A 26615-nucleotide genomic window follows, 5' to 3' on the forward strand; every position below is an offset into this window, starting at 1 on the left:
TTTTATCACCAAATATTTCTGGGAATCTCTGGAATGCGAAATAGTTCACAAATATGCTCAGAATATCATTGCCACCTCAGCTAGGCATCTGTCTCTCAGGTAGTTCTCAACCATCTACAGTTAGCATTTCTCTATCTCAAAACCAGGTGTTACCCCTTTCACCTATCCCACCTGTTTTCAACCTGGGGTAAATATTTCCCTGGGCATATATGATGGCATTCCCAGGAGTAACAGGAGCAATGATTCCAGATTCTCAGTTTCCATATGTTTGCTTTGCTGAAATTGATCTGCCTGAGAATTGCCGTGGTCTGTAGGTTCTCTTTTCCAACGTCTTTCACTCTTCCTCTTTCACACATAGTTAAGGAAAGGCATTGGTCTCACCCATTCTAGATCTTATTATGTGCATTGGCTTGGGGTGGAAAAGCATCTAGGGAGCAACCAAGCAGGCACTTCAGAATCCTGGTGCTTGTTGAGAAAGTGAGTGGCTGCAGTGATTGCCGTGATTGCCTTTTGCAACTCAGGTGGTTCCAATTCTTGGCTCTCATTAGAGCTGAAGGAAGACTTAAAGGGATTGTCAGTGGATAGGCAATGTAAATTAATTTTTACTGATTCATTACTATGTTTTTGTTTTGTACATAGCTTGTAGAGATTTAAAGAAAATGAAGGACATTACTATAATAAAGCTGCTTGTATTTGCACCTACTTCTATATATGAACAGTTGTCTCAAATGCGTGCATAAGAAGGAATAAAACTGGTGATAAATTGTCTCACTCTAGTAATAAAAAATGTTCATCTGTGTAGATATAAACTACTTTCTTTTATTACAGTATAGTTAATTTACAATATTGTGTTTCAGGTATATAGCAAAGTGATTCAATTATATATACATTTTTTCAGATTATTTTCCATTATAGGTTATTACAAGATATTGAATGTAGTTTCCTGTGCTATACAATAAATCCTTGTTGCTTGTCTACCTTATGCAGTTTGTATCTGTTAAGCCCATACTCCTAATTTATTCCTTCCCTCTCTCCCTTTCCCTTTTGGTAACCATAAGTTTCCTGTGTCTGTGAGTCTGTTTCTGTTTTATATATACATTCATTTGGATTATTTTTTAGATTTCACATATAAGTGATATATAATATTTGTCTTTCTTTGCCTGACTTACTTCACTTAGTATGATATTCTCTAGGTCCATCTATGTTGCTGCCAATGGCATTATTACATTCTTTTTTATGGCTGAGTAATATTCCATTGTATATCAGTACACCACATCTTCTTAAACCAATTGTCTGTTGGTGGGCACTTGGTTGTTTCCATGTTTTGGCTGTTGTAAATAGTGCTGCTAAGAACAGCGGGGTGCATATATCTTTTCTAATTAAAGTGTGTTTTTCTGGATATATGCCCAGGAATGGGATTGCTAAATCATGTGGTACTCTATTTTTCATTCTTTAAGGAATCTCCACACTGTTTTCCATTGTGGTTGCACCAATTTACATTCCCGCCAACAGTGTAGGAGGGTACCCTTTTCTCCACACCCCCTCCAGCATTATTATTTGTAGACATTTTGGTAGTCATTCTGACCAGTGTGAGGTGATACCTCATTGTGGTTTTGATATAAATTTCTCTAATAATTAGCCATGTTGAGCATCTTTTCCTGTGTTTGTTAGCTATCTGTATGTCTTCTTTGTAGAAATGTATATTTAGGTCTTCTGCCCATTTTTTGATTGTTTGTTTGCTTGATATTGAGTTGTATGAGCTGTTTGTATATTTTGGATACTAACCTTTTGTTGATTTCATCATTTGCAGATACTTTCTCCAATTCCATAGGTTGTCTTTTCATTTTGTTGATGGTTTTCTTTGCTGTGCAAAAGCTTATAAGTTTGATTCAATCCCATTTGTTTATCATTGCTTTTAATTCTTTTGCCTTGGGAGACTGATCTGAGAAAATATTGCTATGATTTATGTCTGAGAATGTTTTGCCTACATTTTCTCCTAGGAATTTTATGGTGTCATATCTAATATTTAGATCTCTGAACCATTTTGAGTTAATTTATATATTTAGTGTGAGAGAGTGTTCTAATTTCACTGATTTACAGGTAGCTCTCCAGCTTTCCCAACACCACTTACTGAAGAGACTGTCCATTTTCTCCATTGTATCTTCTTGCCTCCTTTGTCATAGATTAATTGACCACAGGTGTATGGGTTTATTTCTGGGCTCTTTATTCTGTTCCACTGATCTATATGCCTGTTTTTGTTCCAATGCTACACTGCTTTGATTTCTGTAGTTTTCTATCATTGTCTGAAATCTGGAAGGGTTATGCCTCCAGCTTTTGTTCTTTTCCCTCAGTATTGTTTTGACAATTCTGGGTCTTTTGTAGTTCCATGTAAATTTTAGGATTATTCTAGTTCTGTGGAAAATGTCATGGGTATTTTAATAGGGGTTGCATTAAATCTATAGATTGCTTTGGGTAGTATGGCCATTTTAGCAATATTAATTCTTCCAATCCAAGAGCATGGGATATCTTTCCATTTCTTTGAATCATCTTCAGTTTCCTTTATCAGTGTTTTATAGTTTTCAGCATATAGATCTTTTACCTGTTTGGTTAAGTTTATTCCTAGGTTGTTGGGGGTTTTTTAATGTGATTTTAAATGGGATCTTTTTTTTTTAACTTTCTCATTCTGATATTTCATTGTAAGTGCAAAGAAATGCAATAGATTTCTGTATGTTAATCTTGTATCCCGCTGCTCTGCTGAATTTGTTTATCAGTTCTAGTAGTTTTTGTTTGGAGTCTTTAGGGTTTTCTGTATGTAGTATCATGTAATCTGCAAATAATGGCAGTTTTATCACTTCCCTTCCAATTGGGATACCTTTTATTTCTTTTTCTTGTCTGACTGCTGTGGCTAGGACTTCCAATACTATGTTGAAGAGAAGTGGTGAGAGTGGGCATCCCTATCTTGTTCCAGATTTTAGCAGGAAGGTTTTCAGCTTTTCACTGCTGAGTATTATATTGGCTGTGGGTTTGTCATAAATGGCTTTTATTATGTTGAGATATATTCCCTTTATACTCCCTTTGAATTTTATCCAGTGGATGTTGAATTTTATCAAATGGTTTGTATACATCTCTTAAGATGATCATATGTTTTTGTCTCTTCTTTTGTTACTATGTGTTGTATCACATTGATTTGCCTTATGTCATACCATCCTTGTGACCCTGGAATGAATCCAAGTTTATCATGGTGTATGGTCCTTTTTATGTATTGTTGGATACAGTTTGCTAATATTTTGTTGAGTTTTTTGCATCTATATTCATCAGAGATGTTGACCTGTAATTTTCTTTATTTGTAATATCTTTGGTTTTGGTATCAAGATGATGGTGGCTTCATAGAATGACTTTGGGAGTTTTCCCTCCTCTTCAATCTTCTGGAATAGTTTAAGGATTGACATAAGTTCTTCTTTTAGAATAGTTTGAGAAGGATTGGTATAAATTTTTCTTTGTATGTTTGGTAGAATTCCCCAGGGAAGCCATTTGGTCCTGGACTTTTGTTTGCAGGGAGTTGTGTTTGTTTGTTTTGTTTTTACAGATTCTATTTTGCTTTGTGATTGGTCTGTTCAAATTATCTGTTTCTTCCTGACTCAATTATGGCAGGCTATATGTTTCTAGAAACTTGTCCATTTCTTCTAGGTTGTCCAGTTTGTTGTCATAGTAGTCTTTTATGATTTTCTATATTTCTGCAGTATCAGTTATTATTTCTCCTCTTTCATTTCTTATTTTGTTTATTTGGCTCCTCTCTCTTCTTGGTGAGCTTGGCTAGAAGTTTGTCAATTTTTTTTGTCTATTCAAAAAAGCAGCTCTTGGTTTTATTGATCTTTTCTATTGTTTTTTAAATTTCTATTTTATTTATTTCCTCTCTGATCTTTATTATTTCCTTCCTACTGCTGACTTTGGGTTTTGTTTGTTCTTTTTCCTGTTCTTTTAGGTGTTAGGATAGGTTGTTTATTTGAGATTTTTCTTGAGGAAGGCCTCAAGATTGTTTCTTGAGGAAGGCCTGTATTGCTATGAAGTTGCCTCTTAGAACTGCTTTTGCTGCATCCCATAAATTTTGTAAGGTTGTGTTTTCATTATCATTTGTCTCAAGGTATTTTCTGATTTCCTCCTTGATTTCATTATTGAGCCATTGGTTTTTTTTTTTTTTTTTTTTTTTTTTTTTTTTGCAGTATGTGGGCCTCTCACTGTTGTGGCCTCTCCCATTGTGGAGCACAGGTTCTGGACATGCAGGCTCAGCGGCCATGGCTCACGGGCCCAGCCACTCCGCGGCATGTGGGATCCTCCCCGACCGGGGTACAAACCCGCGTCCCCTGCATCGGCAGGCGGACTCTCAACCACTGCGCCACCAGGGAAGGCCCGATCCATTGGTTTTTTAATAACATATTGTTTAGTCTCCATGTGATTGTGGGGTTTTTTCCTCTTTTTCTTTCTGTGGTTGATTTCTAGTTTCATACCATTCTTGTCAGAAAAGATGCTTGAAATAATTTCTATCCTCTTAAATTTGTTGAAGCTTGTTTTGTGTCCTAGTATCTGGTCAATCCTAGAAAATGTTCCATGTGTACTTGAAAAGAATTCGTATTCTGAGTTTTTTGGATGTAATGTCCTGCAGATATCAATAAGTCCAATGGCTCTGTTGTGTCTTCTAGGATCTCTGTTGCCTTATTGATTTTCTGTCTGGAAGGTCTGTCCATTGATGTCAGAGGGGTATTAAAGTCTCCTACTATAATTGTATTCCTGTCAGTTTCTCCCTTCATGTCTGCTAGTATTTGTTTTATATATCTAGGTGCTCCTATACTGGGTGCATATATGTTAACGAGTATAATATCCTCTTCTTGTATGGATCCCTTTATCATTATATAGTGTCCTTCTTTGTCTTTCTTTCCAAACTTTGTTTTAAAGTCTATTTTCTCTGATATGAGTGTTGCTACCTCTGCTATCTTGTTGTTTATATTTGCATGAAATATCTTTTTCTATCTCCACTTTCAATCTATCTGTGTCTTTTGGCCTAAAGTGGATCTCCTGTAGGGAGCATATTGTAGGTTCTTAGTTTGTTTATCCAGTCTGCCATTCTGTGTCTTTTGATTGGGGTATTTAGTCCATTGACATTTAAAGATATTATTGTTAAGTATGTAGTTATTGCCATTTTAAACCTTCTTTTCCAGTTGATTTTGTAGTTCTTCCTTGTTCTTCTTTGAACAAACGTTTGTTCTTTTTATTTTTCCTTTTGTGGTTTGATGGTTTTCTTTTGTATTAAGCTTGAGTTCCTTTCTTTTTTATTTTTGTGAATCTATTGTATATTTTTGATTTGTGGTTACCTTGGTTTTCAAGTGTAACCCATAGCTATATCTTCTTGATTAGACTGATAGTCATGTAAGTTCAAACACGTTTTTTTTAAATCCATATTTTTTAACTCCCCTCTCCCACATTCTGTGGTTTTGATGCCCTATTTTACATCTTCATGTCTATCCTTTTACTATAATGAGGTTATGATCACTTTTACAAAAATGGTTTTATTTTTTAATCTATGGACTGGCTTATTTAAGTGATCTTCTGTCCTTTTATATATTTGCCTTTCCTATTGTGATTTTTCCCTTTCCTGTAGATTTTTGCTTCTTTCCAATTTAGAGAATACCTTTCAATATTTCTTTCATGATAGGTTTAGTATTACTGTATTTTTTAGTTTTTGCTTGTCTGAGAAATTTTTTTTCTCTCCTTCTATTCTGAATGATAATCTTGCTGGGTAGAGTACCCTAGGTTGCAGGTTTTTCCCTTTCAGGACTTTGAATATATCATGCTACCCCCTTCTGGCCTGCAAAGTTTCTGTAGGGAAATCAACTGACAGGCTTATGGGGGTTTCCTTGTAACTGACTGTTTTTCTCTTGGTGCTCCTCTCTTTATATTTAACTTTTGCCATTTTAATTATGATATGTCTTAACGTGGGTTTGTTTGTGTTCCTGTACCTGGATACCTGTTTCCTTCTTTAGGTTTGGGAAATTTTCAGCCATAATTTCTTCAAATACATTTTTTCATTTTCTGTCCCCTTCTCTCTTTCTTCTCCTCCTCAAACCTGTATTATGTGTAGATTGGCACACTTCATATAATCCCATAGATCTTGTTCATTGCTTTCATTTTTTTCATTTGTCTTTCTGTCTGCTGTTCTGATTGAGTGATTTCCATTATTCTGTCTTCCAGATCACTTATTCATTATTATGCACTATTTAGTCAGCTGTTCATTGCTTTTAGATCAGTTTTTATCTTGGCAATTGAGTTGTCTAATATTGATTGGTTTCTCATTATAGTTTCTAGTTCATTGTTACAGCGATCTGCATTATTATTGGTAATATTTATTAATTCCTTTAGTGTTTCTATTACTTCCTTTTTCAACTTGGGGTCCAGTAGCCTGGAGAGGTATTTCATTTTTGTTTTCTCAGGGGATTTTTCTTGTTCTTTTAATTCGAAGTAGTTCCTCTGCTTTTTCATTTCTCTGTCTCTATGAATTTAGAAAAAATAGTTATCTATTGTGGTCTTGAAGTGCTGTTTTTATGTGGGAGCATCCCTGTGTAGATTGTGTCAGTCCAATATTTTTGGTGTGAGGGCTATTTCCTCAGTGTTCTGACCATTATCCCCTTGATAGGAGGTGTGATTCATGTGGTATCCAGAGCCTGCAGATGTTGGCTGGGTCCTCCTCTTTGCTGCATGGCTGTCACAGCCTTGTCAGGGGCAGGGTCTGCTCCCTAATTGTTGGAGTAGAAGCCCTGAGGGTTGGGTTTTATAAGGTTCCATTGCTGTATGTCCTATGTCCCCAAGGAGGTGAGCACAGACTCCATTGAGGCCCTTGTGGTCACAGCAAACCTATGCGCTGCCCGTGCAGGTATCTGCGGTTTTGCACATAAGCAGCCCAAGGTCACATCCCTTTCTCTGTGGTGTTCATCCCAGACCCTAGTGCTAGGCTGACAGTGGGGCTGGAGCATTGTGACTGCAGGAATTGAGGTGGTTGTGCTGCTGCCTGGGACCCAGGCTGCCTCTATGGTAGGGCTCTCCCTGGACCTTTTCACCGAGATCTGGCTCCAAGCTGCCATGTGAGGAGTGCACCCACCAGGAAAGGAACCTCTGCATACTCCTCCCCAGGGGCTGCCCACCAGGGAAACTGGTATCTGAGTCCATTATCAGTCTTCCACAAAGCCCGCCAACAGCCAGAGTCGCACTTTGCTGTGAACACACTGACAGTGGGGCTTCGTTGGCGGACCCGTGCCCCACCTGGCACCACTCTGATAGTAGGGCTCCAATGGTGAACGCACATCCTATCTCAAGTGCACTAACCGTGGCAGCCTGGACCACACTCCAGGCCCTCTAGGCTGTCTCCATGCAGCTAGACCAAGTCCTCTCCCAGGGTTCTTCCACCCGAGTTTTAGTGCCTAGCTGATGCCTGTACTAGCAGCCCCACCCAGCATGCATTTTGGGCTGGGAGGTACAGAGAGGTGGCAGCCATCAACACTAGTCTCTCTCTGCCCTTATTGCTAGCAAGCCAGCATGCAGACACTCCTTGCAAGTGGAGTACAGGCTCCTCCAGCTTCCTATCTGTCCCAGCAGACCTCCCAGAAGACAGGGATTTCTCAGAGCAAGAGCCTTCCTGTGCGGACACTCCCCCTTCACAGATCCCTTCCAGGAGCACCAGTCCCATCCTGATGCCTTTTTTTTTTTTATCCTACCCAGTTACATGGGGATCTTTCTTGCAGCTTTGGTTGTATAAGGGATCTTCTGCCAGTTTCCGGTTGGTTTTCTGTGAGAATTGTTCTGCATGTAGATGTAATTTTCACTGTCTTTGTGGGGGAGGTGAGCCCCACACACTCCTGCTCCACCCTCTTGATCCGCCCCTCCCAGAAGATTCAGCCTTGAATCTGTTAAACCATTTGCCAAGTAGGCTTGGTTGTGGAAATAAGTTGCATGCAAAACACGGTGACACTGTGCACTGTGTCTAAGAGGGGACATCATGACCCAGTGCCCAGTACTTGGAATAACAACTGGGCATCAGACGGGCTGAAAAGCCGAGGGAATGTGCAGACCTGAGAAGATGAGCAATTCCCTGATGTTCCCCTCAGTCTTAGGTTGTTCCAGGGTGAGACTACTTTTCCTGAGTCTTCACACCATTTTCACAGTCCGTAAATGGTAGAGCATATCTCTGTAATGCAGCAGATTTCTGAACCTCAGACCAGCCTCTGGAACTCATCTTGAGCAAAAAGCCAGGATGCAAAACCTTCCCAGACGTCTTTACTTCCTGGAAAATGTTTATCACCTGTTGCCTCCCCCTTTGTGTCATCAGTCTGGCGCTGAGATGACTTGATAAATAACGTTAGCAAAAAGCCATGAGTTAGGGAAATGTTTATGAAGTTTTAAATGTGTGTCTCCCCTCTGAACTTAGTAGCTTCTGAAAAATATACATTATCTTCTTGTCTACAGGCTTGTTTCGATGTAATAAATATGAAGGACCTTTTTGTAAATACCTTGAATTTCCAGCAGAAAAATATTTAAATACAAGGGATCAAAATTATGTTTTAAATAAGAAGGAACAGATGTACTATTCTTTGTTATCATTGCAAGTTCAAGCTCGTTTAGACTAGCATGCAATGTGCAGTTTAATCCTACCTTTTAAACAGTGTAAAATCAAGGCTCTATTAAAAGTATACTTTTTGTTGTGCCTTCAAGGAACTTATATTCTGAGATGGAACAAGCTAGATGTTGACATCTTTAAACTAGAATTAGGAACAGTCAATTGTAATTGTCCCACATAGGCAGGTACATCACTGGAAGGGAGTGTGGCCAGCCTGCCCAAGTCTCCCATGGCCTTTGCCCAGGCATAGATTTGAAAATGAAGAAAAATCCTCAACATGAAGGAATTTTGAACCCTGATTAGGCCCATGCACATTGGCCACTTTGAGAGCTAGGAGAGTTGTCCAACCTGAGGATGCAGCCTCTGAACTGTTGACCTCTGCTGCTTGGGGTCAGCCAGGCAAAGAGAAGAACAAACACAGACTGGGAAGGAGCAGGCTGTCCATTGTGAAGAGGGCTGATCCTTCAGCCCAACCAGCGTTCTGACTCACCCTATTCCATATGTCACCCACGTTTGTTCCCTCTGCTGGGCAGCCCAGCATCCCCGAAATGCCTCTTGCATGTGGGCCTAAAAGCAGACATACTGAGAAGATTGGCACACGAGCTGCAGCCGAGCATGTAGGCCCACCAGGGGCACCTGCTTTACGAGGAGGTGTTCTCGTAATCCCTTTGTATTCTCCTTGGGAGAAAGCTGTGAGCCCTAGTGATGCCCGGTCATTACTCCCAGTCTCATGTAAGGCAAGATGATGGTCACATCCAGTCACAACTCTTCCAGCAACAAAAATACTGAGAGGCAGTAGGAAGAGAGCAAGCCCACAGAACCTCGAAACAGAGAGACTTTGCGCAAGAGGTCATCGAGTTCTCCATTTTTTGCTTCTTCAGTACAGATTACCTTCTAAAAAGTGGACACTGTATGGATTTGCTTAATGCTCAGATTTGTATATTATTTTGTGCAAATATATAACGTATGCAAAGATAACCCTGCCTTTGAATAAATACTCAGAATCATTTCTAAGTAAAACTTGCCTAGAAGAGAATGGAAGCAGGGACTCTAGCTGCTTTGATTAATCCATTAACAGATAAATATTGAGCAATGATGGAAAGTAAAAGATTTTGGCAACCTGGTTTGCAAACACCTACTAGACGAAGATAACCCATGTAACAACTGTGTTCTGAAACATCCCAGGAAGGCAGTTAAATAAAGAGACCTCAGAATAGCTTCTTAATGCCATGCTCAGTCTCCTCCCTAATGAACAGAATTTCCTGGAAATCTCTAGGTAGTAATACAGATCGGAAGGAATGAAGACACAGCAGTTTAACGCTCTACTTTGCTCATGGAAACATATTGTAATTACAACAGTAAACATCTATTGACCTATCATTCTACTGCCTTAGGGTCTGCTTTAATAAATACCTTTTGCAAATTTGAATGTGAAAAGGCCTTGTTTACATAAGTGGTTATAAAGGGCCTCTAATATTACAGTAGTTATTTTTGTTGATTTCCATTTCTCTGAAAAGTACCCCTCATCCCCACTAGCATTTCCCACTCTATTCCTGGGAAAGACATTAGGTTGCTAAAACCTTCTTTTAATCAGTAGTAGCCTCATGAAGCCACAATGCTACTGTCTTTGTATTCCGTAGCTACAGAAATAACTGTGATTAAGCATGTTTGTATTGAAGTGTAAGTATCTATTTCAATGCTCTTTTTGCTTGTCTCCCATTTTCTGTCTTCTTACAGATTTTTAAAAGTATTGGCTCTGATGAGACTGTGCAAGGGCAAGGGAGTCGGAGGCTGATCAGCTTTTCTCTCTCAGGTGTGTATTGCTCATATGAAGGCCTTGTGGAGTGAATAAGAATGTCAGTCAACAGTCAGGAGACCCCTTCAATTTGACTCTTATCTATAAGTTACTTGACATCTCTGTGCCTCGGTTTCTCCACCTGTAAAACAAAATTTTAAAATATCCGCTCCATTCCCCTGTTGCCTAAAAAATAGGCACAACCTAAAAGTTGAGAGTTACGTTTTATTTGGTGGGAATTTTTAGGACTTCAAGCCGGGGAGGTAGCGTCTCAAGTAACCCCAAGAGAACTGCTCGGAGGAGGCAAGGGTGGGGCTAGGATATATAGGAGTTTTGTTTTTTTTTTTTAATTTATTATTGTATTGGTTACAGCTGATTTTCTTTTTTTTTACATCTTTATTGGAGTATAATTGCTTTACAATGGTGTGTTAGTTTCTGCTTTATAACAAAGTGAGTCAGCTATACATATACATACGTTCCCATATCTCTTCCCTCTTGCGTCTCCCTCCCTCCCACCCTCCCTATCCCACCCCTCCAGGCAGTCACAAAGGACCGAGCTGATCTCCCTGTGCCATGCGGCTGCTTCCCACTAGCTATCTACCCTACGCTTGGTAGTGTATACAGGAGTTTTGCACAAAAGGGCAGGTAGTCTGAATGTCAAAAGATTACTGTTAAGCAAAGAAAACCAGAGGATCTCAAGTTAAAGCATTTAGTGCTTTTCTGTGTTTGGGAAGATGCAAGAGTCTGCATTCCTTTGATATGCGCCTCAGCTATCTGGGGCCAGTATCCTGTGTTTTCATATCCTGAGTTTCCTCAGGGCTCACCAACTCACCATGGGTGGTGGCTGCAGTCGCTGATGACTGTGACATCCTTTGTTTACTGATATGGCAGGAAACATTCCATTTCTCACCCCTTGACCTCATAAGGGTACAAGAGGATTCAATAAGGAATAGCTGCATTCCTTAGATGAGTTGAGATGATGAGAAGAGAAGCTACCGTTCTACTTTTCCTTCATGGCTAACTAGCAGTAATTGAGAGTTTATAAAGTGGAGGTAGGGGAAAGCCTGAGGCAAGCAGCAGCTAGCAGACCCTTGGTCTAAATAAAATCTCACATGAAATCCAGTTGGTAAAACAGATTAAACACTGAGCTGCTCAAAAAAGTACACTTGTGGAAAGATCAGTGAAATCCAAAAAAAGCCTGTCATTTAGTTAATCATAATTAGTTAATAATTAAGAATAATTTAGTTAATTTTTTAGTTTTCATCATGTACCTTAGTTCTGTAACCTGTTAACAGTAAGGGAGACTGGGTAGACTCTTCTATGAATCTAAAGTAATTTCAAAATTAAAACTATAAACAAAAACTGAGTTGCTCTGGCTAAAATGATATACAGAGTTCAGAGCCCCATGCACTCAATTTCACCCTACGTGGTCTTTGTGAAGACACAATGGCATGAAACTGTAGGGCACAGGACTGTTCAGCACAGTTTGAAAACTATTGCTTAACTTATTATCAAACCAGCAAATATTGTAGGCCATAAATATCAGAGATCTGAGATCACAGAAATGAAGTTCATGAGTGTCCTTGGGAGATGGATGGTCACCTGAGGCTTTTCATGTCTAAGTGAGCCCCCAGTAAAGCAAACGTGTGTCTAAAAATCCATTGATAAGTGATAATAACAAGGTTAATATACAAAATGTCAATCCTTTCCTATATACCAGCAATGAACAAATGGAACTTAAGTTAAAAACGCAATACCATTTACATTATCACCTCCCCAAAATGAAATACTTAGGTATAAATCTAACAAAATGTTGATATGTACAAGATGTTTATAGGGAAAGCTACAAAACTCTAATGAATTAAATCAAAGAAGAACGAAATAAATGGAGATATATTCCATGTTCATGGATGGGAAGACTTAATATTGTAAAGATGTCAGGTCTTCCCAAACTAATGTATAGAATCAGTGCAATCCCAATCAAAACTCCAGAAAGTCATTTTGTGAATTCTGACAAACTGATTCTAAAATTTATAATGAGAGGCAAAAGACCCAGAATAGCCAACACAATGTTGAGGAGAATATCAAAAGTTGGAGGACTGATGCTACACAACTTCAAGACACTATAAACCTGCAGTAATCAAGACAGTGTGGTACTTGTGAAAAAAAGAAAAAAACAGAAAAATAGATAAATGAAATAGACTAGAGAGCCCAGAAATAGACCCCCATGTAGTCAGCTGATCTTTGAAATTTGAGCAGAGACAGTACAGTTGAGCAAAATAGTCCCTTCCACAAATGGTGCTGGAACAACTGGACATCCACATGCAAAAAAAACATGAATCTAGACACAGACCTTATACCCTTCACAAAAATTAACTCAAAATGGGTCATAGACCTAAATGTAAAACACAAAACTATAAAACTCCTAGAAGATAACATAGGAGAAAACCTAGATGACCTTGGGTAGGGTGGTGCCTTTTTAGATACAACACCAAAGACACAATGCATGAAAAAAAATTGATAAGATGGACTTCATTAAAATTAAAAACTTCTGTTCTGCCAAAGACAATGTCAAGGGAATGAGAAGACAAGCCACAGACTCAGAGAAAATATTTGCAAAAGACACATCCGATAAAGGAAAGTTAATCCAAAATATACAAAGAACTCTTAAAACTCAACAATATGAAAACAAACAACCCAGTTGAAAAATGGGCCAAAGATCTTATGATATTGTCAGACATCTCACCAAAGAAGCAATACAGGTGGCAAGTAATCATATGAAACGGTACTCCACATCATATGCCATTAGGGAAATGCAAATTAAAACAGCGACTAGATACCAGCTATGTACCTATTGGAATAGCTAAAATCCAGAACACTGAAAACACCAAATGCTGATGAGGACGTGGAGCAAAAGGAACTCACATTTATTGCTGGTAGGACTGCAAAATGGCACAGACACTCTGGAACACAGTGTGGTAGTTTCTTTCAAAACTAAACATTCTCTTACCGCATGACCCCATGATCACATTCCTTGGAAATTACCCAAATGGAGTAATTTTCATGCAAAAACCAAACACAGATATTTACAGCAGCTTTATTTATGATTGCCAAAACTTGGAAGCCATCAAGATGTCTTTCAGTAGCTGAATGCATAAATAAACCGTGGTACATTCAGATAATGGAATATTATTCGGTGCTAAAAAGAAATGAGCTATCAGGCCATGAAAAGACATGGAGGAATCTTGAACGCATATTACTCATTGAAAAAAGCCAATCTGCAAAGGCTACGTACTGTATGATTTCAACTATATCACACTCTGGAAAAGGTAAAACTATGGAGATGATAAAAAGATCAGTGGTTGCTGGGAGATAGGGGAAGGAGAGATGAATAGGCAGAGAACAGAGGATTTTTAGGGCAGTGAAAATACTCTGTATGGTACAGTAATTATGGGTACATGTCATAATGCATTTGTCAATGCACAGAGAGTGTACAATGCCAAGGGTGAATTGTAACGTAAATGATGGATTTTGGAAAAAGAAGTGAAGTATCTCTCAACTGTGATTATGATGTGTCGATGTAGGCTCATCAGTTATAACCAATGTACCACTCCGGTAGGGGATGTTGATAATGGGGGAGGCGATGCCTGTGTGGGCAGGCAGTATATGGGAAAATCTCTGTACTTCCTTTTAATTTTGCTGTGAATCTGCAGCCACTCTGAAAACATTAAGTCTTAAAAGAAACCCATTGACAACATTAGCATGTGTCTGTCTAGGTTTAAAAAGAAAAGAAAAAAGAAGAAACTCAATACTTTTGTATTACTAGGACAGAAAACGAACAACTCCTGATTTGTTATTCTTATGTTCCCATTGAAATGCTTGATAACAATTATTTGTACAAACCTTCAGAAACAGTAGAAACGAGGAAAACTACTCTACTGTCTGCCAGAAATGAAGAATTTTCACTAACCAAAGCTCACTAAAAGCCTAAGAGGGATGCCATACAGGAGGGACCGCATGGGGCTGGGGAAGGAGACGAAATATCCAGTCACTGGTTCCCATTTTGGCTCTACCATGTAGACATGGGCTCACAGACTCACCACAGGAAAGGAAACCACACCCCCCACCACCACCACCATCAGCTTGGTTCAAAAAGCTACTTTATAAGGTGACAGGATGGACTCATCTCCTACAGCCCCCAGTATATCATTTTTCTTACACTTATCGCAAGGAAAAGATTGCCAGCAATGAAATGTGACTGGAGATGTAAACTTAGCAACTAAAGAAGCAAGCCTGGAATGGTCGTGGAAGTGTAATACTTAGTAGTTGAAAATGTAAATGTTTAATTCACTACGTCTGTCAAGGAAAAATAAAAGTAAATACTGCTTAAAGTAGCATAATCAGGGCTTCCCTGGTGGCGCAGTGGTTGAGTGTCCGCCTGCCGATGCAGGGGACACGGGTTCGTGCCCCGGTCCGGGAAGATCCCACATGCCGCGGAGCGGCTGGGCCCGTGAGCCATGGCCCCTGAGCCTGCGCGTCCAGAGCCTGTGCTCCGCAACGGGAGGGGCCACAGCAGTGAGAGGCCCGCGTACCGCAAAAAAAAAAAAAAAAAAAAGCATAATCAATTCCATGCCTCAAAGAAAGATGAGATAAAAAGATCATCAAATCTACAGCTAAGCAAAGCCCACAAAGTATCAAAAAGTTGACTAGATGCTGGTCATCTCCAGGTGTAAAAGTAGGGACGAGGATTCCAATAGCAGCTCGTTGGACAACCAAACTAAAGATGGACAATACCAGGGGTACACAACCTACTCATGGATAAAGAATAGACATTGTGGCTTGAAGAATGTGTGGAGAATAGATTCTACCTTAAAAAAAAAAAACAAACGTTGAAGGACATAACACTCAAGAGGAAAAAGACAAGTATTTTGTTGGCAAATATCTGCTCAAGAGAAATAAGGGATTTATCACTCGTCTGCTTGTACTCTCTATAAAATACAGGAACGTGCAGGACCTATTAAGTAAGAGGTCTAGGATGAAGAAAAATGGTAAGGGATTTCTTTGAAGTTCTTTGAAGCTAAAAGAAAGTCAAGTGTATCTGTTTCCTGTTGCTGCTGTAACAAGCTACCACAAAGTTAGTGGCCTGAAACAAGACATGTATTCACTCAGTTCTGGAGATCAGAAGTCCAAAATGAATCTTAAGGGACTAAAATCAGGGTGTCAACAGGCAGGGCTGGTACTCTTCTGGGGCCTCCTGAGAAGAATGCACTCCTCATCTCTTTCAGGTTCTAGAGTCTACCTGCATGTTTTGGTTCGTGGCTGCATCACTCCAATCTCTGCTCTGTTGTCACATCACTTTCTCCTCATTTTGCCCCTCCTTCCTCCATTTTATAAAGACTCTTATAATTACATTGGGCCTAACTGGATAATCCAGGCTAATCTCTCCATCTCAATAAAGATCCTTCACCACATCTGCAAAGTCCCTTTTACCATGTAAGGTGACATATTCACAGGTTCCAGGGATTAGGTTATGGTCATCTGTGAGGGACCATTTTTCTGTCTATCATAGTCAAGGAGAGATTTAAAATAAATTCTAAAAGATGCAATCACAGAATTCAAAGTGAGCTTTGAGAGCTTTTAGAAAGCAGTAAGAGCATACTCACCACTACAGAATTAGAATCAATGATATGGTAGACTGACTTGAGATTCTCTCCTAGAAAACATAGAAGAAGGGTCAGACATAAAAAGGATAAGGAGGTAAAAAGATGGATGACATATACAGAGCCAATACATAGATATTTAATGGTTTTGATGAAATGATCAGAACAAATTGAAAGGAAATAATAGGAGAAAGGTTTCTTGAGTTGAATGTGATTTTGAATCTTTAAATTAGACTATAAGGTGCTAAGAAAAAAATGTATGTACAGAGACCAACATCTAGACAAATGCCAATTTTTTTAAAGAAATTTTCAAATGCAGACACAGTAGACATCTGAGTGGAAAAAGCATGATACTTACAAAAGAATAAACCATGTTAATCTCAGACTTGTCTTCTTATCATACAGAATGCTAAAATCATGAAACAAAGGCTACAGAGTTTTAAGGGTAGCATGTTTTAGCCGAAGATTTCTGTGCCCACCAGGTTGTCATTTATGTAAGAAGGCAAGAAAAACACATTCTCAGGTTTGCTAGGGCTCAAAGAACTTCATCTTTGCATCTTATCTGAAAGTAATATGTGAACATCCACGCCAGCATACAGAGAGATAAATTTAAGAAAACTCAAGAACTGGAGATACTGCATATAATTGGACTGCTTTTCTTTTTAGAATTTAAAATGAGAAATAGCCAGAAAGATAGATCATGGAATTGTCTCCTCTGGAAATTTTCCAGAACGGAGTAGCATGTCAAAGCAAGATTGTTGATGCAAATGCTTTACTTCTCAAATCTGTTTATATATTCAGTTTTTACCACTCCTTGGTGGTAATAAATTTCCTGTGTAACTACTATCCCTTTAATTTTCAGTGAACTAACACTACAAGCTTAAAAATCATAAATGCAAATACAGATTTTTTCACAAGTATTAGAGACAATTTAAATATTCAAAATTACCACAGAGCCAAATAATTATATACTGTTTAAGAATTATGTATACAAAATGTTCTAAAAGACATGGGACATCCTTATGGTATAATCCAGGCAAAAGAAACAATTCAGGGTACAAATTTGTATATACAGTATGGTCGCAACTATGCAAAGAAAATTACTGAAAGGCAATAAAGAAAAAGTCTAGCAATGGTTGCCACTATGCAGTACAATTTGAAATAATTTAAAAATTCTGTTTCTTTTCCTTCTATATTTAAAAAAGTTACAGTAGGCATCATGTTTATCATCAGAACAAAAAACAATGCAGGAAAAAATGGGGGAAAATTAAGTATTTTCCCATTAATGTATCATTTACTGTTGGAACATCACAAAACTCTGTGTTCTTATAGACATCCATTCCAACAATCTCATAGTTGAAGAAATTGAGACCTGAAGAAGTTTTTTTCTGAAGTTACAAAGTTCAATAGAGAGTGTTCCAGAACTAAAATCTGGATATACTGACTCCCAGCCGAATGTTCTTTTAACTCCTAATTAGCTCCTTATAGCAGCAGTTTTCAAACGTTTTTACTCCGTGAAACATATATTTTTATAAGTATACAAATTGAACTTAAACTATAAAAGCTCACTGAAGGGCATGAAAGGAGGCATGAAAAAATGAAGAAACCTATGTTCTTGAATAGGAAGTATTGTAAAGTTACCATTTCTCCCAAAATTAATCTATAGATTCAATGCAATTCCAATCAAAATCTCAATTTTTTGGAGGGGAGCTGATTAAAAAATTAAAAGATTAATCCGGAAGAATAAATGTGTGACTGGTAAAGAAAGATGTTTTCTTTTGGAAAAAAACAAGAACAATAAAGAGTAACTAGGCTTATCAGGTATCAGACGTATGATAAAAACATTATGCAGATTTAGACAAGTTGTTTGATGGAAGAGAATTTTTTAAAAAGACCCATTTATGGGCTTCCCTGGTGGCGCAGTGGTTGAGAGTCCGCCTGCCGATGCAGGGGACATGGGTTCGTGCCCCGGTCCGGGAGGATCCCACATGCTGCGGAGCGGCTGGGCCCATGAGCCATGCCCGCTGAACCTGCGTGTCCGGAGCCCGTGCTCCGCAACGGGAGAGGCCACAACAGTGAGAGGCCCGCGTACCGCAAAAAAAAAAAAAAAAAGACCCATTTATGCTTGAGAATTTGACCTATGCCAAAGTTGTCATTTTTATTAAAAGGTAATATCACATAATGGTTAAAAACACAGACTTTGGAATCAAAGAAGTAGGTTCAAATTTCATTTCTGACATTGACCAACTCTGAAGACCTGGTCAAGTTACTTAACTCAGAAACCTCTATTTTCTCTTCCTCAAATTAGGGATGTAATAACTATCTTGTAGAGTTTGTGGTTAGGATTAAATCAGATAATGTATTTGAAGGGCATGGAATGGTCCCCAGAATTTAGTAGCTAATCAATAAATGACAGGCAGTAGTGGTGGAGGTGATGAAGGTGATGGTAGTCATTATTTTATGATGGATAAATTTATATGTCTGTCACACTCTGGGCCATATTCCCCAACACCACCCCCAGATTTGATGGTCCACTGGGAGAACTCAGCATGCAGTCATACTCGTGACTCGAATCAGTAGTCAATTACATTGACTATAATCAGTGTCATCAATTACATTGAAAAGATACACAGCAAATTGCAAAGGAAAAAGTTGCCTGAGATGAAGTTTGGAGGAGACCAGGCACAAGTTTCCATGAGTCCTCTCTCACTGGAGTCACACAGCTTGGGTTTATTTCTCCCAGCAACAAGTTGTGAAATACTATGAAATACTATATACCAGGGAAGCTCATTACAGACTCAAGAGCCCAAGGTTTTGACTGGGGGCTGGTCATACGGCCGAAGTGCTCCTAGCACCTACCAAAATTCCAGACTCCCAGAAGAAAAGCAGGTGTTCAGCATAAACCACGTAGTTTGCACAGACACTTGAGGTACAGAGAGCCACTCTTATCAGTTCTGAGATGTGGGAACCCTCCTGAGATCCAAGTTCCCAGATCCTAGCCAAGGACCAACCCCAGAAACAGAGCTTTCGAAGGAGAGAAGTCTCGGGCTGCTTTGTTACTTCTTTTCTGCACACATTCCCCTGGGTGTAGCCTGGGTTTTGCAAATTTCTGTGATGTTTGTACTTTCTAACCTTTATTCTGCCTCATGGCAGTATATTATAATGCAAGAGAGTAAGAATAATTTCATTATGGAGACATCCTTGAATCAACTCAAAATAACATTTAAATGCTCATGAAAAATTCTGTACTTTTTTCATCAGTAACAAATTCCTCCAACACCTCACAACTTATACCATACTTGAGAATCAGTTCAATGTATTTTTACCTGTTTCTTTCACTTATATATAAATATGAACAGTTTGGGGGGAAAAATACTTCGATAATAGAAAAATTTTAATTCTATTTTTTGATATCATATATTTCTAATAAATATAAGATGATTTCAAATTATCTCAGAACAGCCATAAACCATTATCACAAATGACCTCTTTCTCTCTCCCCCACACAGAGCATGAAATTGTACATGATCAGACATTTTCAATTACATGGAACGACTCAGTTGTCAAAGCCTTCCCTCCCGACCGCACGGTCTTTCCTCAGAACCCTCCTCACTGATGTGCATTAGCTCTATGGAGGCCATGTTTTTTCCTTTCCTCCAATGTCTGTGCTCTTTGCTCTTTTTTTTTTAACCATCTTTTTTTTTTTTTTTTGCGGTATGCGGGCTTCTCACTGTTGTGGCCTCTCCCGTTGCGGAGCACAGGCTCCGGACGCGCAGTCTCAGCGGCCATGGCTCACGGGCCCAGCTGCTCCGCGGCATGTGGGATCTTCCCGGACCGGGGCACGAACCCATGTCCCCTGCATCGGCAGGCGGACTCTCAACCACTGTGCCACCAGGGAAGCCCTCTTTGCTCTTTTAATCCTCACCTTTCTCTTTATTTCTTCTGATGCACTGTCTCCTTACTCAGTGAAAATCATATTTATTGTGAGGCTAGAGCCCTTGGTTTTCTGTCTTCTATTTGAAGAAGTGGTTCCTGCTTCCCTGGTGGTGCAGTGGTTAAGAATCCACCTGCCAATGCAAGGGACACGGGTTCAAGCACTGGTCTGGGAAGATCCCACATGCCACAGAACAACTAAGCCCGTGCGTCACAACTACTGAGCCTGCACTCTAGAACCCGTGAGCCACAACTACTGAACCCATGCACCTAGAGCCCGTGCTCTGCAACAAGAGAAGCCAACACAATGAGAAGCCCGCACACCGCAACAAAGACCCAACACAGCCAAAAATAAAATAAAATTCACCTGGACCCACTGAATTTTCCAAGTTGGCTTTCCTCCCTCAGTGTGCACCAGGTTTCCCGAGGTGACCCTCAGCCCCTCACCCCAACCTGCCTGAGGAACGCCAGAAGCCCAGACCACTAGGGGCCAATAGTCCTCTCTTGAAAAGCATAGTGACCACAATGCCAGTCTTGACTTATTACAGACACTTCTTAACCAAAACAGTTTAATACAGTAAATGTTCATTTAAATCAGTAAATGTTCCGTGTAATGGGTTCGGGAGACATATCAGTCTATATTTGTAACGAGGTGGAAAATGGTCTAAAGATTGAAAAACGTTTTACACGTTTCAGATGGACTCTCCTCCTTGTGTGAAGCCTAATATAATCTTTAACCTTGCTAACACACATGATATTAGAATATCCTCTGTTTTATAGATTTCCAGGCCATGGGGTTGAAGAAAGGGATGTTTTTCAACCCAGACCCTTACCTGAAGATTTCCATTCAGCCTGGGAAGCACAGCATCTTCCCTGCCCTCCCACACCACGGACAGGAGAGGCGATCCAAGATTATCGGCAACACCGTGAACCCCATCTGGCAGGCCGAGGTGAGTGCCCTGGCCCTGAAAAGGAGCTTAAGGGACAACAAAACCGTTGACCCTGAAGCCCACATGCTACTCCCTCCCTCCTTGGAGCCCCAAACTCTGCTGCTAAGTTCATGGTTCTCTTGGTCCTGGAAAGTCACCATGTTCTCTTTGGATTACAACTCCTAGACATCTTGATTAGTCTCACAGCGTGGGACCATGAAACTAATCCTTGCAGCTGCACTCAGTAGCCATACACAGTCAGCCTTCTGTATCTGCAGGTTCTGCATGTAGGGATTCAACCAACCTCGGCTGGAAACTATTTGGGGGAAAAAAAAAATCCAGAAAGCAAAACTTGAATTTGCTGCACACAGGCACTATTTACCTAACATTACATTGTATTTTCAACTATTTACATAGCATTTACACTGTATTAGATATTGTAAGTAATCTGGAGATAACGTAAAGCATACAGGAAGACGTGTGTAGGTTATATGCAAATTCTCCGCCATTTTATGTAAGGGACTCGAGCCTCCATGGATTTTGGTGTCCTCAGCGGTACTGGAACAAGTCCCCCAACATACCGAGGGACAACTATAATAGCCTCTTGCTCTGATTCTGAACTTGCACCTGAAAGCAGGACAGGAGAAGGAAGTGATGTGTTTTAATCCAAGCATTCTCATTCTTCCCACGCATGTGGTCCTTACGCAAGAGTGCCAAATCTGAATTGTGTCCCTCTGGACCGGTTCCAGAGATTCTGAAACTGTCAGGTTTCCTAGGACAGGTAAATCCATAAGCCTTAAAATAACACTAAGATGTGGGGTTGCATATTGTTTGATTGAAATAGACACGGAGGCTGATTGTTCATGCCATCTTCCTGGTTTCCACAGTGCTAGGCAACTTGCTGGAGTTTCAGATAATTTGTTTTATCTGATACAGGCCCTTCTGCTCTCTTACATGTGTCTCCACCACCATCTGGGAGCCAGGAGGTTCCTCAACAAAGCCTCATCAGGCCCAGCCTCCCAGTGACTAAGTCCTGTCCTAGAGAAACAGCAGGAAGTTGTCACACCCATTGACTGCCTAGCTCCCTGCTTTAGCTTGAGGGGATAACCTGCAAACTGCATGGCTTGGGAGACAGCGGGGTTTAGGGCATGGGAATGCCACAGTATATAATGTAGGGGTTAAAAGTACAGATTTGCAGTCACACAGACCTTGGTTCAAATCCCAGCTCGGCCAGTTGTATAACTTTGAGAAATCAGTTATCCTCAATCTGGGCATCAGATTATCCTCATCAGGCTGGTGCTGATGGAAATGTGTTACTACTACCCTGGGCACTCGCTTTGGGCGGGGTTCCTTCCTTTATTGTTCAAAGTAGATCATCTCTGATGCAGAACTTTCAAGCATCCTTGACAAGAAAGTGTAGATGTTTGGGGCCAAAGCTTTTTCATTGTCTCTTAAATGATACCACCTACTTCCTAGGTTTAATTTAGCCTGACCCAGGTTTTACAGAAGATCAACATTAGAGCTTTTAAGTGGCCATCAGGGAAATAGAGTTGTATTTGAATTTCTTACTACTTTGGTTATCAGCAGACTCTAAAGCACCCACAGGACCGCTAGCATGGAATCATGAATCTTACATTATTTGTTTCTTCAGTCCTGGCTGTTCTCGCCAATTATTTATGGACTTCTCACTCCATTCCTGGAGATAATACAAGATGCCACGGGAATTTATAGCACATGGAAAAAAAAAAAAAAGCCTCTCCTAAAGAACTTTAGAGCAGCTTGTACTAAGACATTTAGTCATAAAGGTGTTATAAGTCTCAAGGAACATTTATAAATCCAGCACCATCAGAATATGTTTTGGCTAAAAATGTCAGCTAGAATCCACTTTAAGTTCTGAAATTATTTCCGAATCTTTAGTTCAGTTATACTTTGCAAGGACACAGGCCAACCCTCACTCTCCCTCTGCTCTTGACCTCCTTGTTCTTTCCAGTGTGCTGTGGTGGAGGTCGGCATCCTAAGGTAAGTTTAACCACATGTCTCCCTGACAAGGCTCAGACTGAGGATAACTGATTTCTCAAGTTAAACAGCAAGGAACTGGCTGAGCCGTGATTTAAACCACAGCGTGGTTTGCGTGATTGCAAAGCTGTATTTTCAAACCCCTAAATTAGCTTACAGTACCAGAGCTCAAATGTGGGAGTCTCAGCCCCGAGGCAGAACATTCGAGACCTCAGTGACCCAGCATTGCTTTCTACTTGTGTCAGTTAGGGATGCCTCAGGCTCTAAGCTAGAGGAAGCCTGGTCAGCTGTGATATTTCTCACAAACCGGAAGTCCAGAAGGAGGTGGTCCAGGCAGTGCAGCTACTGAGTATGGCCACCAGGGACCCAAGCTCTCTGGGTCTTGCCACTACACCTTAGCAGGTGGCTCTCTTCTTCCTGTCTTAAAGCCTCCAAACCCAAGTTCCAGGTAGGAAGAAAGCAAAAACACGAAGAAGCTTTCTCCTTGAAAGGCTTTGAATTACTATCCTGTAAGAGAAGCCCTATTACCTATCACAGGACCTCACCTGGTTGGGAAAATCTAGTGTTTCGCTTCCCTGACTCTCTCGTCGGGAGGGCCGGGGACTAGACGGTTGAACATAGGTGTTGAATAAACCAGTTTATAGTGTCTGCAATGTGCTTTGGCTTTACTCTCCAGCACCTTTTACCTCCCACATTACACTAAGACCACTGTCAGCAGCTGCTGTCCCCCAGTGCCCCTTGTGCTTTCACATGGCTGCATAAATTGTGTCTTTGCTTATATCTACCTAATCTGTACATCCTCAACTAATCCAACCAGAGATTCCTTCTCATGCCTCAATTCTCAGCTAAAATACCACCTCCTACCTGGCACCCCATCCCAGGCCTCAGAAGGAAAGTGCTTCCTCCTCTTTGCTCCTTTGTCCAGACCTCTACATAGTGTCTTCTATTTGCACAGCTGTCTTCCTCACGAGACTTTGAGCTCTTCAAGGAAAGGAATCACATCCAATTTATCTTGATACCTCCAGTTCCTGGACCTAATACTACTAGATTCTATAGGGATTACTATGCCAAGCAGTGTTTGAAACATTTTATATAATTCACTCATTTCATCCTCACAACAACCCTATGAAATATGTACTATTATTATCCCCATTGAAAGATGAGGAAACCAAGGCACAGAGAAGTCAAGTGAATTTCCCAAGGTCACACAGCTGGTAAATGGCAGAACCAGAATTTGAACCAGTTCAGAGCCTGATACTGATCAGTTTTGTGCACAGGTGGTTGTGAATAAATTCTGGAGAAAATATCCATAGCTTGTATCAGATACTCAAAATGATCATTATACCTCCTCTTATTTCAGGTTAAAAAAAATCAGTTAAAATTGACAGCATTGAGTGATAAGGCCAAAGGCAGTTATCAAAAGCTTAAATTTGTCTTTCCAGCTAATCATATGAGCCCCTCCTTCTGGAGGATAAGTTTGAAGGATAAATGAATTTTTTTTTAAATGGGGGAAAGCAAGGTGAAGTTCTCATGGCTGATTATTAATTCATTTAAGAAATATTTATTGTGCATGTACTCTGTATTAGAAATCGAAGCGGCAAAAATGATGGATAGATAAGACCCTGCAGGCTAGTGGAAGGAGAAAATACGATGAAATAAATGTCCTAATCAAGGTGTGGACAGAATGCTGCAAAGCACTGAGGGAAGATCTCACAGAGGGTGTGCTCTTGGACTTGGGTCTTGACAAGTGGCAGGATATTTGGGGGACGGGGAGAGCATTCCAGGTGGATGGAGCAACATGTGCAAAGGTACCAAGGCAACCACAGACACTTAGGGGACTGTTCAGAAATGTCATGTGGGTGGAGCTTGTGGTGTTCTCAGAGAAGAGATGGCAACTGGGCTGGGCTTATTCAATCATGCATATCTGGCGTGGTTTCCTGATTGCTTACAAATGGAAGCTAATGTTGGCTTCTGGGGTCTTACATGGTACCGTAGTGAGTGAAATGAAGATTCCCTTTTCCTGCAAGATTCATGCAAGTCTTTAAATCTGTATGCAAGGAGGTAAAGGAGAACTAAACTGTCCTACTTTCCGTATTTGTTGATTAACATACCAAGGATGTTCAGTAAGAAATAATCGAAGTTGCCTGCACTTAAGAGCAAGAATACCCTTTAATGTGTAGTTTAAATGCTCAATTTATTTCTTTGATTAATGTTGCATTAAAGTCTTACGTGGTTTTTTTCAAATTTATTCAAGTTCAAACTGGAAACATATTTTTGCTAATTAAAACATGATAAATCTGAGAAAAAATAAAGTTACTGTCAGAAGTTTTAAATGAGGGAAAATTGAGAGAAATACATGTTAAACATAATGCAAACTAAAGAAATTAAAAAGAAGACTTCCATGGTGATTGATTTAGCTCCTCTTTTTTATTCCTGTAATTAGAAACTGTTTTCACTCCGGGAACACTGTCCTTGACTTTTAGGTCTGTTTACTCTCCAGTATGGATATAATGAGCGTTTATAAGATTATAGCTTCACAGAGAAGTTAAACAGAAACAGCAGCAACTGAAGTGTCTCGGGTTATCTGTTCAGAGTGCTTATGTAGACTGTATATTTGTACCTCTAAGTAAAACAGGGAACTCCTAAAAGCAGAGTCTCAGAAACATCAAGAAGATTGATTATATTAAAATCAGGCCTGGGGCCCTGGTGTATAGTAATCTCTACCCCATTCTCCCTGTCTCTGCCCTCAAAGCTGGGTGGATTAATCCCCTTACGTGCGTTATCGGCTACTCCAGTCTGGTCATAAGATTAGAAGATTAGGTAGATAAGGCCTGGCCTTGTGGAATTACATTAATGTGAGAAAAGCAAAACAAAATAAATAACAAGATAATTTCAATGGAAGACAAGTAACATGAAGGAACCACCACATCATAATATGATGTGTTTGATGGAAAAGAGCTGCCTTAGATAGCAGTGGTCCAAGAAGGCCTTTCTGAGTTGCTGTCATGTGAACTGAGAAGCCAGACTTACAGACCAGGCTGGAGGTGCATTTCAGACAGAGGAAACAGCCAGTGTGAAGTCCTGCATATAACGGATTTGGATGTCTAAGCAAGAAGGTCACGGTGGCTGGAGGATGGCAAGTGCGGAAGGGATGGGGTGGAGTCTAAGACGAAGTTGGAGAGAGAGGCAGGGACCAGCATCTTGTAAATTCTGGAAAGTGGTTGGGGTTTTATTGTAAATGTGGTAAGAAGCCATTGGAGCAGGGAAGCATCACACTGATTAAAATTTTATAAAAATGGTCCTGCTGCTATGTGTGGATTGGATTATAAAGAGGCTAAGATGAAAGCAGTCGATTTCGCTTCTGGCTCTCATGGAACGGCATGTTGGCACACTAACGCAAAACCACCTAGAAAAGCCAGATAAAATACAAAACTTAAAAAATGGTGATGACATCTGAGAATGGTTTAATCAACCAGAACTCTTGTAGTCAGGCTCCTGGAGAGAAAGGAATTGCAAATGAGCCATCTTTCTGCTACTACTTTTTAGAAGAGGGATAAGAAAGTAGGCAAAAAGCTACTGAAGGTCAAAGAGGAGTTTGCTGTAATCTCACAGTACTGAAAAGG

General features: G+C 40.0%; 1 protein-coding gene across 1 annotated transcript in view; it reads left to right on the forward strand.

Moving 5' to 3' along the window:
• Window positions 1-26615, forward strand: part of HECW1 (HECT, C2 and WW domain containing E3 ubiquitin protein ligase 1) — a 253789-nt gene that overhangs the window by 64003 nt on the left and 163171 nt on the right. Inside the window, exons 4-5 of the mRNA XM_060156217.1 lie at window positions 10397-10472; window positions 20828-20997. Coding sequence (XP_060012200.1) covers window positions 10397-10472; window positions 20828-20997 — 246 coding nt within the window. The remainder of the gene's footprint in view (window positions 1-10396; window positions 10473-20827; window positions 20998-26615) is intronic.

The sequence above is a fragment of the Lagenorhynchus albirostris genome, chromosome 8, assembly GCF_949774975.1.
Source record: "Lagenorhynchus albirostris chromosome 8, mLagAlb1.1, whole genome shotgun sequence".
Lineage (NCBI taxonomy): Eukaryota > Metazoa > Chordata > Mammalia > Artiodactyla > Delphinidae > Lagenorhynchus > Lagenorhynchus albirostris.